Below are 25,091 nucleotides of genomic sequence, written 5' to 3'. Positions count from 1 at the left end.
AGCCTATGGGAGAGATAGTCCTTGCAATATTGAAATACTGCTAAATTCGGTTTTCACTATCAGGACATGTAAAACACACCAGTACATGTCCTACCTTTTTAATACACTGTACCCTGCCCATGGAGCTGCCTTGGGCCTACCTTAGGGGTGACTTACATGTAGCAAAAGGGAAGATTTGGGTTTGCCAAGTGGGTGCACTTGCCAGGTCGAAATGGTAGTTTAAAACTACAAATACAGACATTGCAGTCTCAGATTTGAGACATGTTTGCAGGGCTAATCATGTGGGTGGCACAATTAGTGCTGCAGGCCCACTAGCAGCATATGATTTACAGGCCCTGTGCACACATGGTGCACTATTTATTTATTTTTTAAATATATTTTATTGTTTTTTAACCTTAAACAGTATATTCCCCAATTTTAGCAATGAATCCCCCCTCCCCCCATATTGCACTTAAATCAACGCATTGAGTTCTATTGCCGACAGTTCTTGATGGGCTAATCCGTACAGTGTATGCGTCCAAAGTTTTATGTTGTCGGTGTGGGAGCTGTTTCTGATTCAGTGACTGAGGCCGTCGGGGCATTTTGTGGTGTTGGGTCATTCAGGGTTTTCAAAATCTCCAGTAATGAATCCCATTGTGTTGCGCTATCTCTTGGTCTTCGACCCTGTAGCACTTCTCTTAGCAGCACTATTCCCTCAGGTTCTGCCCATTTTTCTATTGCTTCCTGCCAGCTTTTAATCTGCCGGCCCGCTGGGTCTTTCCAGTGTGAGGTGATTTCTCCTTTGGCCAGTACAAGAGCTAGATCAATAAATGTATTTGATATTTTGTGAGCTGTAGGGCGCAGAAAGTCTCCCAATAATGCCACCATCGGGGACATGGAAATCGTCCTGTCAGTGCAGGTGGAGATTCTCCGAAATATCTCTGTCCAGAATGAGCTGAGTTGCGAGCAACTCCATAACATGTGTACTAGCCCCACTGCTATTTCGGCACATCTAGGACATCTTGCTTCATTTGTATTGTATATTTTAGTTATCATTTGCGGGGTTAGATAGGCCCTGTGATAAATATATAAATTAATTAGTTTTAATCTAGCGTTTCTTGATACCGAATAAATATGAGAGGTGATCCTTGCCCATTGTGCATCCTCAATGGGTGGGTGTTTTTAATTCAGTTTGCCACTTATTTCTAAGTTTGCTTAGGGGTGTGTATGTACTGCTTTGTAGGGATTTGTATATTTCTGAAATCACTCCTTTCTCCTCTTCAATTGTGCAAAGAATGTTACAGCCGCTGTGTATTGGGGGATCGAGGGCTGCTGTCCCCCAGATTTTCTGTGCAATTCTGGTGATCGCACTATATGTGAGGAACAGTCCAGTTGGAAGATTGAACTGAGCTTGAAGCTCAGAGTAAGTGCGGAGTCTCCCATTGTCATATATGTCGCCTAGTTTTGTAATGTTATGTTCCCCAAGCTTATTAAGGCCTTTAAGCATTTGGTCCCCCATAGTAAATGCCAGGCAATCCAAGGGCGCTTCTGGAGTGTAGGGAGCCTTTGTACTGGTGTGTCTTAAGAATTGTTCCCAGCTGTGTCTAATTGATTCCCTCTCTATGAGCAGCTGCAGTTTTTGCTTTCTGGGGTTTAATACTCTCCCTAATACTTTTTTGGGTGAGCTGTTCAGAGGGATCCGTAGCTCCTTCACCCCTGGGGGTTCAGTGATGAGTTTTGTTAGCCATTGTAGTTGTCCTGCCCAATAATACATTTCTAGGTTTGGGGCCGCCAGTCCACCTTCAGCAGTGGTTCTCTGCAGTAAATTTAGTGCAATTCTATGCCTACCCGATCCCCATATAAAGCTCGCGAACAGAGAGGCCATACTTCTAAATACTGCTTTTGGGACTACCAGTGGGATAGTAGAGAAGTAGTATAGCATTCTGGGAAGCACTATCATTTTGAGTAAGGCGGTCCTGCCGGACACCGTCAGTGGTAGTGTCTCCCAGAATCGCATGCTAGTCCTAATTCCTCTAAGCGCTCTATGAATATTTCCTTCTAGGAGGTCCTCCTTGGTGTGGTATATGTTTACCCCTAGGTATTTGAATGTAGTGGGTGACCAAGGCAACCCTCTTGTTTCATTTGGTTCGGTTGTGCTTCTATGTGCGGGGAATATGGTGGACTTTCTCCAATTAATTCGGAGTCCAGGAAGCCACTCCAAAGCTCTCTAGCATGGTTATTGCTCCGGGGAGGGTCGAAGGAAGAGCACCATGTCATCAGCATAAAGGGCGATGTAGTGTGTCCAGTTATTAATAGATATGCCTTTATAGTGCCGCCCAGTTCTGGCCATTTGTGCCAGGGGCTCTACTGCCACTGCGAAAAGGAGAGGGGATAATGGGCAGCCCTGTCTAGTTCCCCTACCTATCGAAAAGGAGTCGGATATAGTGCTACCTGTTTTCACTCTAGCAGGTGGATTTGAGTACAATAGCTTAGTCCAACGTGTAAATCCCTCTCCCATTCCCAATTTCAGCATGACCTGTTCCAGGTAATCCCATCGCAGGGAGTCGAATGCCTTCTCTATGTCTATCGAGATGACCGCTGACTGCGACATTTCCGGGGGTATGGAATGGAGAACCGACAACAGGCGCCTAATAGTTTGTGCTGTCCTGCGTTGTGGGATGAAACCGGACTGATCCTGGTGGATTAGTGATGACATATGGGGCAAACGTCTGTTCGCTAATATCCGGCTTAATATTTTATAGTCTATATTAAGCATGGACAATGGGCGATAGGAGCGGACATCGGTTGGTGGCCTGTCTGGTTTTAATAAGGGGATCATGATGGCTTCATTAGTAGATTGGGGCAGGTCATTACTGTTCCATGCTTCCGTGTATACTGCGCTGAGGTGTGGGGCTAACAGATCCTGGTATAGAACTCAAGTGGGAGTCCGTCGGATCCTGGGACTTTGCTCTTGGCCATGCCTTGGATCGCTGTTTTGATTTCCGCAATTGTAATTGGGGCTGCTAAGACTGCCCTCTCCTCTTCCCCAAGTTAGGGGAGGGCGAGGTCTTCCAGTTCTTGCAGCTGGAGATTTAGTGTCTCGGGGGGGTGCATATAGTGTTGTATAGTAGTTAAAGCTTGTATTAATTTCTTTTTGACTGTAAACATTGGTGCCTGGGGTGTCTTCAATTTCCACTATGATAGTTTGTTGTTTGGGTGGGTGAGCCAGCCACGCCAGTAAGTTTCCTGCTTTGTCCCCCTCTGAATGTTGTTTGACTAGATGCTGTTTATAGTCATGTCGCGATAATCTAATGTTCACCTCTGCAATTTTATTTTTGGTGTCTTATCAGGGGTGCCAGCTCAGGTTCTGTGGGGCGTCTACACTCGAGGTCCCTAAGGGAGTCCTCCAATCTGTGGAGCTCATTTTCCATTGATTTCCGGACACCCGGTTCTCACTAATACAGGTGCCCCTTATAACCGTCTTGAATGCTTCCCATTCAATGGATCTGGAGGATGCTGTCTGCATGTTTTGTTTAAAACACTCTACTATGGTTGTATGCAAGAGGTGTTTGAGTGCCTCATCTTCGAGCATTTCTGCTCTCAGGTGCCATGTTGGAATCGTTGCTCTCACTCTTCCCCAAAACAGCGACAACATCAAGGGGTTATGATCAGAGATTGTACGGCTTAGGTATTCAATAGAAATTACTTCATTTTGAATTTCAGGGGAAGCTAAGAAAGTGTCCAGCCTGACATGTAGGTTGTGTACCGCAGAGCAATATGAATAGTCCTGAGTTTTTGGATTGAGCTGTCTCCAACTATCTCTTAATTGCCAGTGTTTCTGCCAGTCTGCGAATGATTTGGCGGTTTTCAGTGTTGGGGAGTGTGTGAGGGGAGGGTGCGATTTGTCCAGGTCAATATTGGCTATGCAGTTAAAATCTCCCCCGATCAAGTTTGGGCCCGTCAGGTGTGAGCCTATTTCCAGTGACAATTTGTCGAGGAATTTCCCCTGATCCTGATTGGGTGCGTACATCCCGCTTAGTGTTATTTCTCACCCTCCTAATCTCCCGGATACTACTACAAATCTACCATCTTTGTCTATAATCTTGTGTAGGACCTGAAAGGGCACCCCGGGCGAATCCAGATCAGTACTCCCCTTGCAAATGCTGAATATCTAGTGGCAATTATTTGGCCTCTCCATCGTTTCTTAAGGGCGTTAACTTCATGTTCCACCAGGTGGGTCTCTTGTAATAAAGCTATGTGGATTCCCCTGCGCTTTAAATGATTGTACACTTTATATCGTTTGGATATGTTATTAAGGCCTCTGACGTTCCAGGTTATTATTTTATACGTTGTGGTCCCCATTTTGGTTACTTAGCTTGTAGTGGTAAAGGTTGATATGTGAACAATTACATGTATGCTTGTGTAGTGGAGGCGCGTTTTTACTGCTTGAACTGTCAGCTACATAAATTATAAGTGCATAACTAACTCCCTGTATTAACTTGAAAGAGTCAATTCCCAACTCCCTCTCCCCAGGACCGGTGATTGGAACTTTCCCTGTCCAAATCATTTTAACTTGTCTTAAAATCCTATAGGTGGGTGGCGTGCCAGTGACCGAGAGCCTACACTCCAGGCCGGTTCCGGGGCCCAGCGTGGTTAAATTAAGCTGCCCAATAGACTGTTACACGGGTCGTGCAGAGTGTGGGCCCACCAGGCAATCTACTTCCAGTTAGCCGGATTATCCGGTTGGCTCGCCACACCTTTCTTTTATTGCCAGTTCTGTCAGTGGGGGGTCAGATCATTTCTTCTGAGGATCTCAGAGTCACTTTTGGTAGGCTGGTGAGGGTGTCGCGCAACGAGATCGATGAGCCCCCGCAGCTCGAGTCGCGATCTGAGGTGTGTCCAGAATTTTGTGATGGGAGGAAGAAGCCTCCGCTCAGTGCTGCAGCTGCATCCACTGCTTCTCGCATTTCTTGAAGAGCCTGGTGTCTCGGAGGAGCCATCTCTTTGTTTCGTTTGGAGGATCTGCTGCGCTTTCTAGAAGTTGTACTACGCGTCTCTCCTCGGGGGCCCGGGGCTATGATCTTCTTGGATTCCAGCCATTCCTCAACTACTTGTGGTGAGGTAAAGAAATGTGACTTCCCTTCATATTCCACTCTAAGTTTGGCTGGGAAAAGCATGGCATATTTGATTCCATTTTCACAGAGGATACGTTTGGGGTTATTGACAGAAGCCCTCTGTTCCTGTGTGCTTTTGGTGAAGTCCGGAAAGAGAATAACCCGCTGATTATTTAATATGATTTTGCCTTTCAGGCGTGATTGTGCCAGAATGTAATCTCTGTCTTTAAAGTGCAGGAGTTTTGCCACTATTGGGCGAGCTCTTGCCCCAGGGGGAGGAGGTCTTCCCAGCACCCTATGGGCTCTTTTTATGGCAAAAAACAAGGATAAACCTTCAGGAGGAATTGTGACTTTGATCCAGTTTTCTAAGAAGGATTCCATGCTTGCTGCCGCTGTTTCCGCTCCTTCTGGAATGCCAATCAATCTTAAGTTACTCCTGCGGGCGCGGTATTCAGCATCTTCCGCTCTTGTTTCCAGGGCCTTTACACAAGAGGTAATGTCCAGGATTTCTTTGGTAGATGACTTCTGGGTTGAGGACACGATCTCAAGCACCTTTTCATTTGTTCCCACTCTCTCTGTGAGTTTGCGGTGGTCGTCGCGCAGCAGGGAGAGGTCCACCGACAGGTTATCTATTTTCTGTTCAAGTGCTTCTCGAGATTCTCTGATGGCCAGAAGCACTGTGTCGAGGGTTGTTTCCTGGTGGGTCGAGCTGCCCTATGAGTTTGTTTTATGGGACCGATATGAAATCTGGGTGCCGGTGGGGTTCTCAGAGTCCTGCCCCTCTCGTCTTTTGGGCTTGCCCATCATCAAGGACAGGTGCTTGTTCACTAATGCAGGTGGTCTCGCCCACTAATGGCCCGGGCTTCGTGCACCAACTATGATATAGGTCTTTTTGGGTACTTCCGAAATTCTTCGTCAAGTAGCAGTGGGGGGAGAACTAGTTCCTTATAGCAGTGTTCGGCACTCTACCCCTCCAGCACTTGCCATGCCCAAGCGTAGTGTTCAGCGCCTCCAGATGTTGTGGGGGCGAATGTATAGTACCCCTACGTTACTCGCTCCCGCAGCTGGGGGGGGCACGTGAATGTTTTCTAGGTTCCCCCCCTTTCGTGTCGTTATCTGGTGTGCCTGTAAGTGTTCAGGGCGCTTAATATAGGGCCAAACTTGCATTGCTCCTGCCGCCCTCACCTCCAGGGCAGCTGGTGTTTTCTTGTAGTTTCTCCTTTTCGAGTTCGTTAAGGTTGCGGCTCAGGGGGCCCCCACCAGGATAGTGCTGGGATCAGGTGCGCAGGCCGTGCAACCCGCACTCCCTCTGTTGTGGCTTCCCTCTTCTCCTGTTCCCCCACCTCCGTACCGCGCACGACGTAGGAGTAAGGGGCTCCCTCAGTGTCACCAGGCTGCCCGGCGGGGTCCGCTCTCACTCTGATTCCTCCTGACAGACCGGGACCTGGTCCCGGGCAAGCCGTGCCGGGCCGGGCCGGGCCGCCCGCTCTCTGAGGGGCATCACCCCCTGGCTTCGCCCGTTCGATCTTGCCTCCTCCTCATACTCTGCGGAAGCGAGGGTGCCGCCGGGACGGTCCAGGGGTGCAGGCTTCTCTCCCACAAGTCTGGGGTTCAGCCGATCCAAGGCCCGGAGGCAGCCGCCATTTTGATTCCTCGTGGTCGGCGAGGGATCACGCTATTTTCTCTGCAGCCTCTACTCCTCGCGTCTTGGCATTTTCATCAGGTTTGTCGGACGGGTTTCCGCTCGCTGAATCGTGTTTTGCCATGTTCTTAAGGGGCTTGGAAGCGCTAGTATTACAGCTGGGCCCCGTTCGCGGCCCCGGAGCATCGCACTAGGTGTGCAGCTTCTTCGGCTGTGGGCCATGCCCCCCACACATGGTGCACTATACTAGGAACTTACTAGCAAATCAAATATGCCAATCATGGATAAACCAATCACCAATACCATTCAGACAGATAGTACCTGCACTTTAGCACTGGTCAGCAATAGTAAAATGCTCCGAGTCCTAAAGCCAGCAAAAACAAAATTCAGCACAGGATCAAAAACAGAAGGTCAGAAGCAAAAAGAAAAGGGAAATCATGTGAATAGCTGACAAGTCTAACACGTGTTCACCTCCTCCCAGCTCAAAGTGAGGCGAGCTACCCAACCTCTTGGGAGTACTCATCACTAAGGCGGAAGAACCTGGAAAGACAGCATTGGTGTGTTCTGTTCCAGGGTGGTGTTCCACCGTAAAGTCCATTCCCTGTAGGGAAATGGAACACCACAACAGTTTAGGATTCCCACCCCTCATCTGCATTAACCATCTGAAGCGTCTGCGATCTGTCTGAACCCGGAATTGAGACCCAAACAAGTAGGGTTCTTCAGCGCCCAGACCACAGCAAAAGCTTCCCCCTCTGTTGCGCTCCACTTCTGTTCCCTGGTAAGTAACCTCTACCAATGAAGGCTACAGGTTGATCTAGGCCCTCTTTGTTTAGCTGTGAAAGCACGTCTCCCACGCCATGCTCCGAGGCATCTGTCTGCACCACAAATTCCTTGGAGAAGTCAGGAGCCTTGAGCACGGATGCTGTTCACATGGTCTCCATGAGGGTGTCAAAAATGGTCTGGCATGCCTCAGCCCAGATCACCTTACGTGGCTGCTTCTTGGAAGTCAGCTCTGTCAAGGGGGCAACAATGGTGCCAATCCCCTTGACAAATCTTCTGTAGTATCCAGTGACACCCAAAAAGGTTCTTACCTCTGTCTGGGTCTTGGGGTGCCCAAGCCAGAATGGTGCCAATCTTGGCTTGTAGGGGTGCCACCCGGCCGCTCCCTATCTGGTGTCCCAAGAACACCACAGACCCCTGCCCTACCTGGCACTTAACAGCCTTGATAGTGAGGCCTGCACTCTGCATTCAACACTTCCTGGAGGTGGTGCAAGTGGTCCTCCCAGGTGGAGCTAAAGACAGAAATGTTGTCTAAGTAGGCAGCACTGAAGTCCTTCAACCCAGCCTGGATGATCAGCCTCTGGAATGTGGCCGGGACGTTCTTCAACCAAAAAGGCATAACACAGAACTGTTAATGCCCCGTCCAGCATTGTCAATGCAGACCTCTCTTTGGCCCCTCCTCAGTTAAGGCAATCTACCAGTACCCAGATATTAGATAAATCGTGCTGAGGAACTTGGCAGCTTCCAACCAGTCGATCATCTCATCAGCTCAGGGGATGGAGTGATGTCAGTCTTAGTGATGGCACTGAACCCCGGTAGTCAACAAAGAACCTCAGTTCTGGTGTGACCCTGGGTGGACCAGCCTTGGGGACCGGAACAACTGGGCTGGGCCAAGGACTGTGGAGAGTGTTCAATCACCCCTAACTCCAGCATCTTAGAGACTTCCTCTTTGATGCTGTTCCTCACTCTATCAGTCAACCTGTAAGACGTGTGCTTAACTGGTAGGCTGTCCCCAGTGTCAATGTCATGGGTACACCATTGAGTGAACATAGAGGCAAACTGTCCCACTAACTGGTGACAGTCCCTCTGCTGCTCTAGGGTCAGAGTAGGGGAGAGGGTCACAACCTCCACCCACCCATCATCCTCTTTAGAATACAGGAGGTCGGGGAGAGATTCACTCTCCTCTTTCACCCCATCATCTGAGACCAAGAGCATGGTCAACTCAGACCTCTCGAAGTGTGGCTTTAGGCGGTTCACATGCAGGGCCCTCAAAGGGTCCCTAGGAGTCTTCATCTCCACCTAGTAGGTCACATTGCTCTTGTGCTTCTTCACCTCAAAAAGCCTAGATCAATGGTTTTGGAAAGCACTGGGCTCTACCTGGGCCATCACCCACACCTTCTGTCCAGGCTGAAACTCAACCAGAGTGGTATTCTGGTCGTACCAGTGTTTCATGTCCTTCTGGCTAGCTTCCAGATTCTCTTGGGTGAGCGTCCGGAAGCGGGCTGTCTGGTTCCTGAAGGCCAGCATGTAACTGAATGCATCCTGGGCTGGATTCTTGTGAGCTTACTTCCAGGTGTCCTTCACCAAACTGAGAGGCCCGCTCACAGGGTGCCCATACAGAAGTTCAAAAGGACCAAAGCTATCCCGCTTCTGCAGTACCTCCCTGTAGGCAAACAGGCATGGTAAAAGGACATTCCACTTATGTCCCATGGGTTCTGTGAGACCCATAATCATGCTCTTCAGGGTACAGATGAACTTTTCAACCAACCCATTGCCTTAGGGGTGGTAAGCCATGTTGACCTTGTAGGTAGCACCACATGCCAACCACATGGCTTTCATGTACAAGGCATGAAATTGGTACCCGTGTCAGATACCACCTCCTTGGTGAAACCCACACGAGAAAGATCCATGAAAGTGCCCTGGCCATGGTGGATGCAGTCACTGTCCTGAGAGGGCTAGCTTCTGGAGACCAGGAGGCATGGTCCACCAAGACCAGGATAAACCTGTTGCCCATGGCTGTCTTAGGATACAGAGGCCCCACAATGTCAATGCCCATCTGTTCAAAAGGGGTGCTCACGACCGGAAACAGTTGAAGAGGAGCCTTGCACCTCTTCCCAGATTTGCCACTCGCCTGACAGGTCCTGCAGAATGCATCTGGATTTTTCCTTATTTGGGGCCAATAAAAGTGCTTGATAAGCCTATCAAAGGTCTTGTCCTGACCCATATGACCTACCAGGGCACATCATCTACCGCACCCAGTAGGAAGGCTCGGTACCACCAGCACATGGACTGGCCCAGGCTCAGCAACCTTAGGCTCACTCTGCAGGAGATTACTCACCCAGTAAATCAGGTGAGATCCAGAGGTACCACCAGCTGCCTGGGCTTCAGCCTGCTTCCTTAGTCCCACAAGTGTGGAGCAAAATTTCTGTGCTTCGCAGAACTCCTCCCTGGTGAGGCCTCCTTCCTTCTGCCAGTGGGTCAGCTCAAGTAGGTCCTGCTGTGCGGCCACTTCTTCCACTGTAGGTTACGGGGTGGACCCCTCAGGTTCAGCCTCCTCCCAGGAGCAGGATTCCCATTCCCCGTGCCCCGTGCTCCTTGCTCCGCCTCTTGCCAGGCACCTGGGCTAATGTTTCAGGCTCCAAGTCCTCCTGATCACCCTCTCTGGTGGCCTTGGACTGTGTAGTCATGCACGCCCACTCCGGCAATCCTAACAACCTTAAGTAAGACCTGAGCTCCACCTCCTTCCAGGCAGTATGCCCCAGGTCGTTCCCTAGCAGGCAGTCAACAGGCATGGACAGACTCACAACTACCCTAAAAAAAACTTAGCCCCCCCCCCCAATTCAAAGGGAACCTGAGCTACCAAGCATTGGTGCTCAATGTTGTCTAGGGTTACATCTTGGGGGACCACATTAGGCATCACCTGCTCCTTAGACACCAGATGACAGCGGACAGTTGCCATACTGCCTCCAGTGTCCCTCTCAGCCACCACCCACCTTCCATTGATGGTCACTCACAGCCTATACTTTTTAGTGTTGTCAGGCATGAGGGTTATCTGGACCACCTCACCCTCACCCTCACACAGGGAGACTAGGGTTAACTCAGCTGGCTCCCCACCACTAGCTGGGGTCAACTCCTCCCAAAGCGCCAACCCTAGTGTCTACCCAACAGTGGGGGGCTGAGCCCTTTTGGGACACTTGGAACTCCCCCTGAAATGCCCTTCCTTGTTACAGGCAAAACACTTCAGGGGTCCCTTGCCTAGAGACTTTCCTAAAGGGAACCAACTTTTCTTTTCAACTGGGGGTTCGGAATCCTTACCCTGGAAACAGGTTTGGGGCTCTTTGGAGAACTCCTTACTTTTATCCTTGTCCCCCACCCTCCTTCTGTTGGGGTCCTTGCCACCCTTGGCTGAGTCTCCCACATACAATTTCTTTCGGACCCGATTGATGAGCCAGAGGTTCGCCTTCTTGGAAAGCTTTCTAGGGTCAGTAAGCTTGCCGTCAATCAGGTGCTGGCGCAGCTCTGGAAAACGACGACTAGACAAGTGCTCCCATGCAATCAAATTGTACAGCCCCTGATCATATGTTACCTTGCTGAATCAACATACTCCACCCAAGTTTGTGACCCAAGTTTAGTACTCTCCCTAAACTTTAACCTGCAACTCTCTGGGGGCAGACCATACCTCCTGGTCAAGGTGTCCTTCATGGCAGGGTACCTCAACTGACCCTCTTCTAAAGCCAGCAAGATGTCCCTCCCCTCCACTGAGAAATACTTCCACATGCCTGCCCCACAATCACTCTCGGGGACCCTGTGCATTCTGAGCACCACCTCATAACCCCTGAACCACTGCTCTAAGCCATCCCCGCAACAAAATGCATTCACCACATCATTAGGTACATGCATGTGCTGGACCTTCTTTTTAGATTCAGCTCCTTCAAGCTCAGCTCTTGAGCTAAAAGCATTTTCTTCTCCCCTGTGACTATTTCCTCCTTCTCCACAGTATTTTTGTCTTTCTTTGCCTTTCTTTTGAACCTGGCTAGTTCCAACTGAAGCTCCATCTCATGCTTCAGCTTGAGCATCTCCAACTCCATTTGGGGCCTCCTATGCTCCTGCCTGTCCTTCAGCTCCTCCGGGGTCAGGTCGCTTGAGGAAACACTGCTGCTTGCCCTGGAAGGTGCCCTTCTCCCAGGCACATCCTGATTCTCCATCAAATCATCCCAAAGTTTTGCTCCTCTCCCTCCACAATAGTATTCTCCTCCCCGTGTGCTCATCAGCCTCCTTTGGTGCCGACCTTTTGCAGCTCCTCCTTTTCAGTGAGGCCTTTAATAGGGCACTTGAGCTCTCTGCAGAACCTTTTGAGCTGAGGCACCAAACAGGTCTCCAAACTCGCCGGCTCAAACACTAAGGCCCTCATAATGAGCACGGCGGTGGTTACCGCTGTGTTCAGGCTGGCGGTCATTTAACTATCCCCCCTGGAACCCTGCCGGCCGCATAAAAAACCTTCTGCTGGGCCGGCCGGCGGAATCATGGCCGGGACATTGCCGGCGGCTCCATATGGAGCCACCATCAATGCTTCTGTGCAGCAGGTGCAGTTGCACCCATCGGGCAGTGACCTGCACGATGGGGCACTACACAGGGGCCCCTGCACTGCGCATTCCAAGTGCATGGGCAGTGCAGGGGACCCCGGGGGGCCCCGGAGCACCCCTTCCGCCAGCCTATCTCTGGCGGGGGAACCCACCAGGGAAAGGCTGGTGGCAGTAGGGATCACTATCCGAGGGGCAGTAGCGCTGCCCTGTCGGATAATGATTCCCTCCACCCTCAGGCTGCCTGTCGGAGAAAGCCTGGCAGTGGAGGAGGATGCATTCTTTATATGGGGGTTCAGCCCGCCATGCTGGTGGCGGTCTTTTCACCCGCCACCGGCATCACGGGCTGAACCGCCGGGGTTCATAATGACCCTCTAAATCTGCAGCACCAACTGATGGCTCACTTGACTGAGACAGGATTGTGACTCAAACTCAAAAGTTGCAAAAAGAGAAAAATCAAACAAGTATGTTGGGGTGCAATGGTCTGCGATATGGAAGTAGTGTACACCAATCACTGTATGTAAATTACAAATGCAAGTCCTAACTCAACACTGCCAGCAATGTTAGAAATGGGGTCTCTAGTTGGCAGTGGTTTGCACCCTGTCCAAGCAGGGACACTCACTCTAGTTAGGGTAAGGGAGTCACACAGCTAAAATAACCCCTGCTCACCCCCTTTGTAGCTTAGCACGAGCAGTCAGAGGCAGTGTGTAAAGTATTTACACACACACAGTAACACAGTGAAAACACCACAAAATTACTCTATGACAGTTTAGTAAAATAGCCAATATTTATTTGACTAAAACAAGACAGGAACAACAAAAATCCAACATATACAAGCAAAGTTTCAGTTTTTCAAAGATTAACTCTTAGTATAGTGCTTAGAAACACAATAGCTCCAAATGGAGCTATCACAACTTCTTGACAGAATTGTTCCCAACAGTCGGGCACTGCTCGCGAGGAAGTGCGGGCCAGTCACAGAGTCACACGGACTGCATGTACAGTACCTTGGAAAAATGAGGAAATAATGCCGTTGCACAGAGTTGGGGAGGTGAGGCGTTGCTGGAGCCGGTGGGGCATCAGTTCCTTACTGCTAACAGGGAGGTGAGGCGTTGGTTCCTTACTGCTGCAGGGGAGGTGATGCGGCATTGGTTCCTTATGATCCAGCGGGGTCGATGAATCCAGCAGGTGAAGACATGAGGCATTGACTTTGCAGTGTTGGGATCACACTATGGGGCCTGCGTGGAGTCGGAGCTGGGTGCCACGATATTCAGTAACACATTGCTCTGGTCTCAATCTGCGGCAGGACTTCGGAGGTGCTGTGGCGGTATCGGGCCTGTGACATCGGTCGTGGTCATTGCACTCAATGGGGACCATGGCTCCAATGCAGGCAGTGGCGCAGAGTCCGACAGCGGCACCTGTTCCAAAGTCACTCTTGAGTCAATGTGCTTGGTTTCTTCTTGGTTACAACAGAACTCACTCCCAAGAGCCCCAGAACCTGATTTGGCACCCCTTGGCAAGTCAGGAGTCTCAGCAAGAGAGCCCAGGTGCTGGGAGATGAAGTCTTTGATGTCCCTGAGACTTCTTACCTGGATGCAAGCTCAGTCCAAGCCCTTGGAGAACCTTTGGAAGCAGGACAAAGGCAGCAAGCAGCAGGCCAGCACAGCACAGCAAAGCTTCCAGCTCTTCTTCCTGGTAGAATGTCCTCAGTCCAGAAGGATTCCAACTTTGTGGTTTCTGAGGGCTAGTACTTAGACCCATTTTTGCCTTTAAAGTAGGCAAACTTCAAAGAAAAGTCTTTGTAGTGCCCACGACCCTGCCTTTCCTGCCCTGGCCACAGACACACTCCAGGGGGTTGTAGACTGTTTTGTGTAAGGACAGGCACAGCTCTATTTAGGTGCAAGTGGCAGTTCCTCCCACCACTCAAGCTCAGAAAGACCCATCGGGATATGCAGGGCACTCCTCAGCTCCCTTTGTGTGACTGTCTAGGGTGAATCTACAAACAGCCCAAATGTCATCCTGACTCAGACATGTGTCCTACAGATAGGCAGAGGCACAGAATGGTTAAGCAAGAAAATGGCCACTTTCTAAAAGTACAATTGTCTAATGGGACGGATTACAAAATAAGCTTTGGGTCAAAGGGTCCCAGAGCATAGAAATTAATTAACACTAGTTGCAAAGCGCCAATTGATGGCAGGTGGTTTCATCGTTCTGTAGTGGATACACAACTGTCAAATGCAACACAGAAACTCTAAAGAATTCAAATTATACAGTGCTGGTTTCACAAAATATTCGAAAAAATATGCCCAGAGTCCTAAAGCCAGCTAAAATGAAAAGCAGCACAGGATCAAAAACAGGAAGTCAGAAGCCAAAGGACAGGAGAAGCCATGCCAAGAGCTCATATGTTTAACAACTATGAACTAGCAGAGAGTGTAAAGTGACATGTCAGACCAGCTTCAAGAGCACAATGGAGCATTGAGACCAGCACAAACAGGGCACTAAAATAGGGAAAAGACCAACAAATTAGTCTTACGTTGTGGCATCTTTTTTAATGGTACTACTACAGAGAAGATGTAATTTCACAGTACTTTACAAACCCTTTTACACAACTTCTTTGTGGTCCAAGGGTGGAGATACATATCTTTACTGTCAGTCGTGGACCGCTGCTGCCATGCTGGCTACCTACTGGGTGCAGAGAGCGAAGAGGAGCCCCCCCCCGAACAGGTGTATAGGTGTTTAGTTGCTGGTTGATGGACGAAAAGTGCCAAAGATTATTTAATGATATCAGGTTGATGATGACTTTGGAGGACATTTTCACCTGCAGAGGAGCTCATGAGACAAAGAAAACGGTCCTGATGTGTATGTGTAATGGAAAGAGTCGAATTCCCCAAATGAGAATTATCCTTATGATGTTTTTTTGTGAATACACAAAGAGAACAAGACTATATCATTGAAAGAGCTCGAAGAATCTTTCAGAAACATTCACTCCGCTGAAATACCCAATTTCATAGGGAACCAACTAAAGCCATGGTGTTGATTAAAAATTGTGTCTTGTGAGGTTTGAATCACAGAGGAATATTAAAAAAAACAATCAAATCCGCTTTAAACAGCTTGCCGTTGATGTACATTATGAAAGCAGTATATTCCCTTAAGTGTTGCTCAGCTGCTGAACCAAACAAGCAAAGCACCAAGGACACTCAAGTACGTTTACTGCCATTCTTATTTCTTTATGAGTGTAAATGTTTTTGATAACAAATTTACGACTGGCTGATAGAACAAAATAAGCAATTCTCACAAACCCTGAAGGCAATCTCCTAACATTTACACTATGGTTTCAATCCAAGGTAACAGTAACATGCAGTACCATACCAGCCAAAAATAAGGGGCGCCAATCCTTAAATCTTAAGTTTAGAAATCCTTAAATCTTAAATTTAGACATCTCCTCTGAATACCAGATTGCTCCCTCAGACTATCATCTGCTATTGTGCTGAGCCTAGCCCTTGCTGTTTAGCTAATTTCAGAGTATTAGTTGTCATCACCAGTGCTTATTCTGCGGAAGAGTAACTGTTGGGACCCACACATTTTCCTCAGAAGCATGCAGCCAGCACTGTAGAATGTGTGCCAAATACCAAGGCTGCGCAGTCTTAATTCCACCTCATGCCTCTTTAATCCACAACCAGATACTCCTTGTCCCTTTACCTCATCTTTAAGGTTCCTGCTTTCTCCCTATGTCAAAGTGTTTCCGACTTTCTCTTGCTCCTTTCCCCTTTGTGTCTTTCTCTCCCCTGCTGTGGTTCGAAGTCTGATGAGGAGTCTAATGAGGAAAATATGCATAGGTACCAGAGAATGAGTGCCAATGGCTCCCAAATGCAACAACTAGCTCAAATTAAGCACTGGTCATTACCCATGCTAAAGACCTTTGAAAACACTTTAGAAAACTCAAATCAGAAGTTTCCTGATCACAGACATCTGTTTCAAAGATATGACAAACCTATATATTTCCTCAATCTTAAGCTCATCCTACAACTTCATCTAGAACTGGAGACTGTAAAACAAAAATCAGTGTTAGGTCAGGCCTCTAGGCATGGTGAAAAACTGAACTAACATCCCACAGCTTACCAACTTTGAAACCCAGATTTTCAAATAACTCATGATGAGCAAACACTTCAAAAGGGACAGCAAGTGATTATCTAAGTTCAGAACATCCTCTAAAAATAAATCAAGAGGAGTGGTAGACAATATCAAACATCAATTGAGACGCCATTCTTTTTATTTGTTGCAAGAAATTAGGTGGAGAATAATAACAGAAACTTTCTACTGTGGAAAGACGGACATTTTTCCCAGTACAATAAATGGTTAGCTGGTATAATCGAACTCTGCTACTTTGGCAAACCAAGTTTGGGAGAAGGAAAGTAGCTCAAAAGAGAAGTCTTGAATATGGGGGGAGGGCAGGTATGCGGAATTCTTGATGGTACACCTGATGTGGAAACAGGTACACCTGACTGCAACTTGGTTTGGTAAGACCGATATGAGAACCGATATCCAGTGAGGCAGGAGAGTTGGCACTGGAGGTAAGTGGCAGCATGGCATATCAAAGAGCTAAGTAGCATAAATGGAGCTGTGGTGGGCGGTTCAGTGCCGGGCGGGAGGGGGCGAGGTGTGGAAGTGCTGACATTAGCCAGCCTACCAATGGTATTGGAGTAAACTGGCAGGAAGAAAGCCCTAGTAGTCATGACTCTCAGTCAAGTTTGTGACGTTTGAACGGTGGGCTGTTTTGTGCATAAAAGCATCGCATATATTCCAGGGGGTTTGATTAATGAGCAATTAGGTATGTGGAGGAAGAAATCAATGGGAAACCTTGCATCTTGCCACCTACTTTTGGCATTAAAGGACTACAGTTTAGCTTACTTTGTTTGTATCGTTGTTTAGCAGCCATAGAAGAACATTTACAAGAAGAGTATGGGTCAACTGTCAAAGAGAGGCAGCTATCTGGACTCATCTAGGATCCCAAAGGACTGATAACAGGGAACAGAAGAACTAGGAGGAAAGCATCCAAAGGTTTAAAGTCAGGCATAAAAAAATGAGGTCAGTTTAACAGGTTTTAGCAAGTCAGGTGTCAACTATTAATGTTTCAGCGTAGGGCATGAGGATTGTATCTTTGAATTTCTTTCTGATAGCCTTAGACCTAGCTGGACAGAATAGCTGATCTCATGGTTAGTGCATCTGCTGGACACTAGGCTAAAAGGAGGGGGGCATGAAGAGGCCTGAATGGCTGTGAAATGTACGTAATTTACTTCTTTAATGCCAAACTTCGAATAGTCCGCATTGTAATGTTAAGCTTTCTCCATCTCTACCTCTGATAAACTATTAAATGTGAGCCTTATTTGGTGCAGGTTAGGTTTGGAGCTACAAATTCCGTTGTAAGATGTCTTGGTATAGGCTGCCTAAGCAATGTTTATCTGCGTTCCGCTTTTATGGTCATTCTTTTCTATGTTTGATAGTTTGTGCAAACCTGAATAAACAAGAATGTTTAAACTAGTGAGGTGGGGAAGAAGGACAAGAAGAAAACAGACATTTCATTACACCGAATCAACAGATGCCCCTTTAGAAAATTCGGTAGAACAAGCGGCTAGTTTAACAAAACAGATAATTAGCTACCTTAAAAGTGGGGAAAGGGGAGAAAACCAGACCTTGCAAAAATGGTTCTGTGAGGACCTCAAACTCCTCAATCACTGCTGTGTAGAACAGCAAAGGTTTATAAGATGCTAACTTGTGATAGGAACAAGCACGAAGTCCGCAATCTTAAAAGCCAAGAATAGAAAGAAAACAACAAATACATAAAACATATACAACTCAACAAGAATTACATAGGCAGGATTGGAATGCAAAGACGTGTTCAAATGATTAAAAGAAGTAGACTAACCAAGCTAAGAGAGGTAATAAAGCAATGCAAAAGGTAGTACATAATGGACAGCAAAAAAAGGAGGATTTATTTAACGAGGAAATGAGTCAAGCCTTTAATTTTTAACAGGTTACTGTGTGAAAAATCAACAGACTCAGAATAAACAGGTCCCACCAATTTGCAAAGGGGAGCAAATTCCAACAACATTATAATTGACAATTCTCACAAAGGAACAGTTTATACTATCCCAATTACACTGACCTCTCCAGCAAGCTAATTCAAATATTTCAAATATCAAAATTTGAAGGTCCAATTCGCCCATCCTTGTAAATGCCCAGCTCTCAGCTATTCTGCGGGTTATCAATAGGGGTATGGACCAGTTTACCCAAGTCATAAATCAAACTCCAAAAAAGTAGCTTACTCATGTAGAGTATCAATATTGAAAAAGTGCCTCAATTTGAAATCAATAATGATGCTTTGCGTCCTTGCATTCAATTTATATACACAATCCTTTTCCTTCTGTGGGTTGATCAAACTTTAACAACATCCCCGGGGAGGCAACCTTAAACTTAAACTGCGACAAAATGAAAGTAAACTCATCATTCGCTATGATACTGTCTAACAAGGCCTTAACAAGAATCCAGAATGGCACTATTGGCTTCACTGATTACCACTATTAGTATAAACTGGTGATCAAAACCATATTTACATGGACCTACAGCTATTATTTCTGAATAGTCTCAAGTTCTCCAATACCAACACTGCTAGGTTAATATTTCATATGCCTACATGTCGAGAAATCAGTCAATATGTCTTGATTCACCAGGCCACAAATAACTACTTCTCGCCTGCCTGATTTCAACCAACTCACAACCCTTATGTCCCATGGACCATCAAAACTATACCTAAACTATGTGAAATGACTCTAGAGTCTTCCGGTCATTTCTTTAATATTAACATCTCGTCAAAATGACCTAGGACGAGTCCTCCAAGACCAAATTACGTACAATACAATGCTCAATGGCATTTTACTAATAATCATTCATCAATAATAATTCATAAATCTGAACCGTCTGTCATCTCGGATACAGTATACACCGGTTTAATAAGCTAGATTTCTGTTTCTGCACATCATAGTGTCTGTCTATTTTGTTTCAGGGGACCTTTCCACAGACCAACATGATCTACCAAATTCAGTCGATGTATTTCTTCATTTATCCCTTTTGACCACTTTTGGGCCATGTAATAAAAAAATGAGAGTACTTGTTTGCTAAATACAAATAGGATAAGGATTCCTTATGCCACTCTTTATTCAACATAGGTTTCTCCCATAAATAAACGCAATCGTTTTAACATGGCCGACTTATTTCTCCTATATTTGTTACGTCTCCACCTGGTTAGCGGAAATAGTGATAGGACTTGTCCGCTCATCACTAATAAAAATAGGAGAAGGACTCCTTGCAACTCTTTACTTAAAGATGGCGCCTGACTAGAACGCGTACAAAAAGTCATAGGATTCATCCTGAGACCCGGCTTGCTTATCAAATCGGTGAGTGTATTCTTCCATGCACCTACTAATTCATCCATAAACAACATCTAAATGGCCCAATGCATTATAATTTTTTTCTAATTTCATTGCAATATGCTTGTTTATCTCTTAAGCACAGGTTTTACGATCCTATATACACCATACCTTCTTGCTGTCTCGTATATTATTTCCCTCTACATCCAGCAAATACTATATTAGTCACAGCGCCTCCCATTCGATCCAAGTTATGCTGCTTTAAGAATGTCTACAAAAGACTATTTCCTCGTGATTTTCTTATAACCAAATTGAACTTACTTAGCCTTTCATTGATTTGCTGATTCTGTTGACACGTGAGCTAGGCAGATTATAACATCTTATAAGGCTATATAAGTGTCTTAATAGGATATATTATAGAATTTTTGTACAATTTGATTGCTGTGTTCAAAAATAATTTTCTCCCCACAGACTGCAATATATTTGCTTATATTTAATAATAATGAGGGGAATCTGTACTCATGATTCAATGTTTTCATCTAGATTGATCACTTTTATTTAAGAATGGACGCTTTATTATGAACACATCTCTGGTACGATACTCTTATCTCTACTTTATTGATCACTATATATATCCTTCTCAGAAACTCTCACCAATACATATACACTAATTGGATCGAATTTACTCTTTTTCCTTTGCTTTGTCAGTTTGTTGTATAGGCTGAGGATCACAGGAATATCAATCTCTTTTTAGCTATCCTCTTCTTCCCTTCCATTACTGGAACAATGGGTCCATCTCATGTTGACTTTCCTACCTTGCACTTAACTTTATTATTGCAATGCCTAACTGTTTGACTTAATCATTACTTACCATTTGCAGCCTTGAGAAAGCCCCAGGTGAATTAACCACGAGGGGGCGAAACACGTGTCAGCTGTTTTATACATGGAACATGACTCTCAAAGACACCTAAGTTTTATTCCCATCTATAAATGCACTTAAATTGAATGCAGCGACTCAAAGCATCATTATTGATTTCAAATTGAGGCACTTTTTCAATACTGATACTCTCTCTATATGAGTAGGCTCTCTACTTTTTTGGAGCTCTCTCCAGCAAGTTGTAGTTCTATAAGGCCTAAAGCTTAACAGCTTAACAGTTGTAGATAAGGACAAAGTGGATGTCCAAAGATTCAGAAGAAAGACCCTAGGAACAAAATCTGCAGTGGTAACCTTTGAGCAATTATGGAACTCTCTCCCTGTACAACTGAGGCTTCAACCAAATGTAATATCCTTTTGAAAAGATGAAAATACTTTTTTAAATACTCCTACCTTTGTCCTGCATACTGGCTGGGTGGTTGTGGATGCCTATGGAGGCCACAACCCTTTATAAAGCAAGAACATTAACATAACTGATGAGCTTCAGTGGTTCTAGATTTTGTACTGTAACCATACCATCTAAATATTTCAGGGTACTTGCTGTTTTAAGACTTGTGATGCAAGTAAATGAGCCTAACTTCACTTTATCAACGTTTTAGTGAATTTCTTTTTTTTTTCCAATTATATACTCTGGCCCCTGGCCAAAGTATTAACTTAATACGGGCAGATCAGTATTGCGACCTCCAGAGCCTTAGTCCACCCAATATGCCCAGTTCCCTAGCCTCATGTCCTGCTGGTCAGAGTATGGTCATTGGGCAGGTCCTAAGCTCAGAGTAAAGGCTCAAGGCATACCCATGTAGACTGTGTGCATGGCATGGCCATCATTCACCCCAATCATTCCTTTAAAAAACTCTATAACCCAAATGTGCTAGTGTGCATCTACCAAACCTGATATATAATATACAGTTCAGAAGAATATACTACAGTAAATCTGAAAATCTTCAAATACAATTATTTTATCTAATTCAACTGCAGTTTTTATACCTTGACATGTATTCGCTGTGGGGATAATATATATAAAGAAGCAAAGCAGCGTCAAGTGGAGTGTTAATTATCTGTGCAGTTTAAAATATTTGCACAGAGTGGAGCAACAAGTAGTGTATACAAATTAGTGAATGGGAATCTGAACAGCTGATGTAGGCTTTACTGAGTAGATGTGCAGAGTACATGTGCCATTGGAAAGTATTGTGATGGTCTTACATAGAGCCAATCCATGAGGAATCAATGTTTCAGACCTCTTGACATTTCACGCTGCTTATTCTTGACATAGTTTTCCTACAGAGTGTTTTACAGCAAGTGTTACTGTACCTTTACTTATGACTTTATGGGGACATCTAGAAATCACATTGATTAATGCAGTCAGCATCACAGGAACGATGTACAATATACTGTTACTAGGTTTCCACAAGGAGAACTGTAGACACATCTAATGACAGCCAGGGTTAAAGTTTTCTTTTTTTTAAATGTTTTCAGGGCAAACCAAAACTTTCATTCTTCTGAGGTCAATGAAGTGAGTGCCTTTGGTGGTCTTGACTTTCTTAGAGAGATTAAGACTTTCATATTTATCTAATCTCTTGGCCAGCTCATGAACGGACATTCAATGTTTCACTGTTTACCATAATAAGCTGCAGAGTTTGCAGACTAAACATGGTTGTGTCCACCTATGCCACTGTGTCTCCCAATAACCCTAATTCAACTTATGACACACTGTGAAAAGGAAAGACTGCAACTAGCAAATGCCTTGTCCGCGGCACCCATGCACTGGCAGAGATGGCAGGGCAGCTAACAGCACTCTCAGTCGGGAAGCTTCATACCATGCCATGGTAATGAATATTTGGTGAGCAAATTGGACACATTAGATTTAATTTGTTTTGACTAATTTGTAAACTAATGCACATAATTACCCCAAATCAAGCAAAAGAAATTCCTTAGCATCAACCTTATTTTCATGCCACATTTTGTGTAATTTCACCTACCTTTTATTTTTGCTGTAAGGAAGAGCAAAAATGTCTACTGTATTTCCAAAAGAAATTGCAACCTTTGGGCACACCTTTGTTACTTTGGCCCTTTCTCCATTCACCCCGAAATAATAAAAAAGTCAAAGGTAGTTATAGATGCATACATTGATGACTAATGGTGACTATGGCGCATGAAAAAGAAGGTGGAGAAAAAGAGTAGAAGTAGCCAAAGGGCAGTAAAAGCAGAAATCCCTCGTTGGCTACGAGCATGACTTCTATGTTCAACAGATACTAATGTGTTCTCTAGGTCTCAAGCATACAAAAAGGAAAAGTCATCCACTGGCCAGGGCTCGAAAAATCTACTCGACCAGACCACTTGCTATGGTGAGTTTTAATTTATGAGGTTGAGCTATTTTTAGATCCTACTCCTCCCTTCTGGCAGTGGACAAAGAACAGGTGTTCTGTTCAGTCAGAAACTGAATTAGCAATTAGGATGCTTTTAAATCGTATTCCTATCAAATTTGCTCTGTGTTCAGAGACGGATTTCAAAAGTCAGTTTGTCTTCTTGCAATGCAAATACTTTTCCTTGTGACTGGAGAGTTCCAGGATTTTGTAAGGTGAACTATCTGACCTATATGAAATGAAAGGCTGTTGGTATCAGGTTTTTCCTAACACACAACATTCATATAACTAAGTCAACTTCACAAACATTTCAAAATATATTTCAGTAGCTGTGAAAGATCATTTTTTTTACTTCTGTGCGATGAAAAAATATTTTATTAGGATGAAAAAAAATAAGAAAACTTTACTTGGGGATGTACAAATGAGAAATGTTTTCTGAAACCCAATGTTCACAGATAATTGTTAATATACTATGTGCTTTTATCAGTAAAGCTGCAAGTTAGTGGGAAAGTCTTTGGACATTTATTGGAAATTTACTGTCTGTAAATGACAGTGCGCTCTCACATCATGCTTTAGTAATATATTTATTAAACGTGAGTGTTTAAACAAACTGAGAAACACTCCTGACCTGATGGCAAAGCTATTAGTAAACTAAGAGGCAAGTCATGCAGGGATCATGTGTACCCTGTAAGTGGGCTAGATGTATTATACATGGAGCAAACGTTTAGTGTATTTATTAAAACAAAAGAGGATTATTTTTAACAGCAGAAATGTTGAAAGTACATATTTGAAGGTGCAGTCATAAGTGAAAATGAAGAAAAACACGACTGTAAAATTAAATATTTGCCTAGGATCACACAATTTGAGACACGTTTCTGGGTCAAGTACAATACAGTTAGGTCAAGTAGATTATTCAAGCTATTCGACCTGCAGGTCTAGTAACGTCTTTATGATTTTTTCGATGCCTGCTGGTGGGTGATGCATGAGTTCAACTCTGGAGAATGTAGGCAGTGTGTGCTAATCCCATTCTTTGATTGTATTTTGTGTGAAAAATAAAAACAATTAAAAAGCTTACCTTATTTTCAATCTAATTTTGTTCACAACGTCGTCGATGTTTGCCAAAGACTGAAAGCAAACAGAGAATACAGGTCATTGAACATATTTCACTACGATGGTGTTTGACTTTCTTGTGTAAACTCAACTTAACATTCCTGGAAATTTCAGCATTCAGATGACAAAAGTGAAAATTATGTTGCAGTGTCTATATGTATTTACTTATTTCTTTTAATTTACCCAAAAAGGTGCCCTGGTGCTGTAAGGAAACATACCAAACTAAGGCTAATGGATCAGTCTAATTTTCTAATGTTTTTGAACATTCCAAGATAAGTCTTGCCACCAGGTAAGAACTGCCACTATGTTCATTAATAGAGCTTTGAGGGACTAAGAAGAGGTGAAGTTTAGCAGAATGAAGTGACCCAACTACAGAGGTAAGGTTTCAGCCTTTTATTCAGACAGGTTGGGTCAGCTTGATAGAATATGTTATGTGCATAGCACAAGATTTTTTAGAGGGACTTTTTGATGGCAGGCATGGGAGATCCAGAAAGGCGATGTGCAATGTGGGATTTGGCCAGGAGATAGAGTATAAATGTAGCTGCTGAGTTTTGAGCCATTTGATGCCAGTGGTTCAAGTAGTGAAAAATACCGAGATACGATTGAAGCAAGAATAACTAGCTCATGAATGACTTATTCCTGTACTGAAGATGGCAGCCCGAAAAAAACAAAATCTTACCATTCTCAGGGTAGAAAAGCAGCTTGCCATTACTTCTGTGATTTGTTTGGTCACTGAGAGATTAGTATTGAATGTGATTCCCAGATTCTCAGCTGATGTACAGGAGAAGGTGCGGGACCTAAGGCAGTGGGCCACCAAGCTGATGACCAGCTGGTGGAATGCTTGCCAAACTTATGAAGTTCTGATTTAAAGTTATTAGGTTATAGACAGTTAATCGTGCAGCCACATTGCCTCGTGGATGTAGACCATTAGAGACTGAGACAAACTTTTTAGTAGTATCGGGTACGGGTTGTGAGAGGGCAGAAAAGAATCTCAAAAGGTGTGGGGCTCAGGTGGGAGCCCATGTGATAATTTAGACAAAGATGAGTGATATGGAGATAGCCTGGGACCTGAAAAAAAGAAAAGATGCTAACCAGTTTAAAGCTTCAAGGTAAATGCCCGAGTCAAACAGACACATAATCAAAATAGAATGGGAAGCAGTATCGAAGGCTT

General features: G+C 45.1%; 1 protein-coding gene across 1 annotated transcript in view; it reads right to left on the bottom strand.

The window, feature by feature from the left end:
- Nucleotides 1-25,091, bottom strand: part of VPS53 (VPS53 subunit of GARP complex) — a 693,920-nt gene that overhangs the window by 618,875 nt on the left and 49,954 nt on the right. The window contains exon 3 of the mRNA XM_069226380.1: nt 23,886-23,935. Within this exon, the coding sequence (XP_069082481.1) occupies nt 23,886-23,935 (50 nt within the window). The remainder of the gene's footprint in view (nt 1-23,885; nt 23,936-25,091) is intronic.

This window comes from Pleurodeles waltl, chromosome 3_1 (assembly GCF_031143425.1).
Source record: "Pleurodeles waltl isolate 20211129_DDA chromosome 3_1, aPleWal1.hap1.20221129, whole genome shotgun sequence".
In the NCBI taxonomy this organism is placed as follows: Eukaryota; Metazoa; Chordata; class Amphibia; order Caudata; family Salamandridae; genus Pleurodeles; species Pleurodeles waltl.
This window is presented reverse-complemented; position numbering and strand designations above follow the sequence as displayed.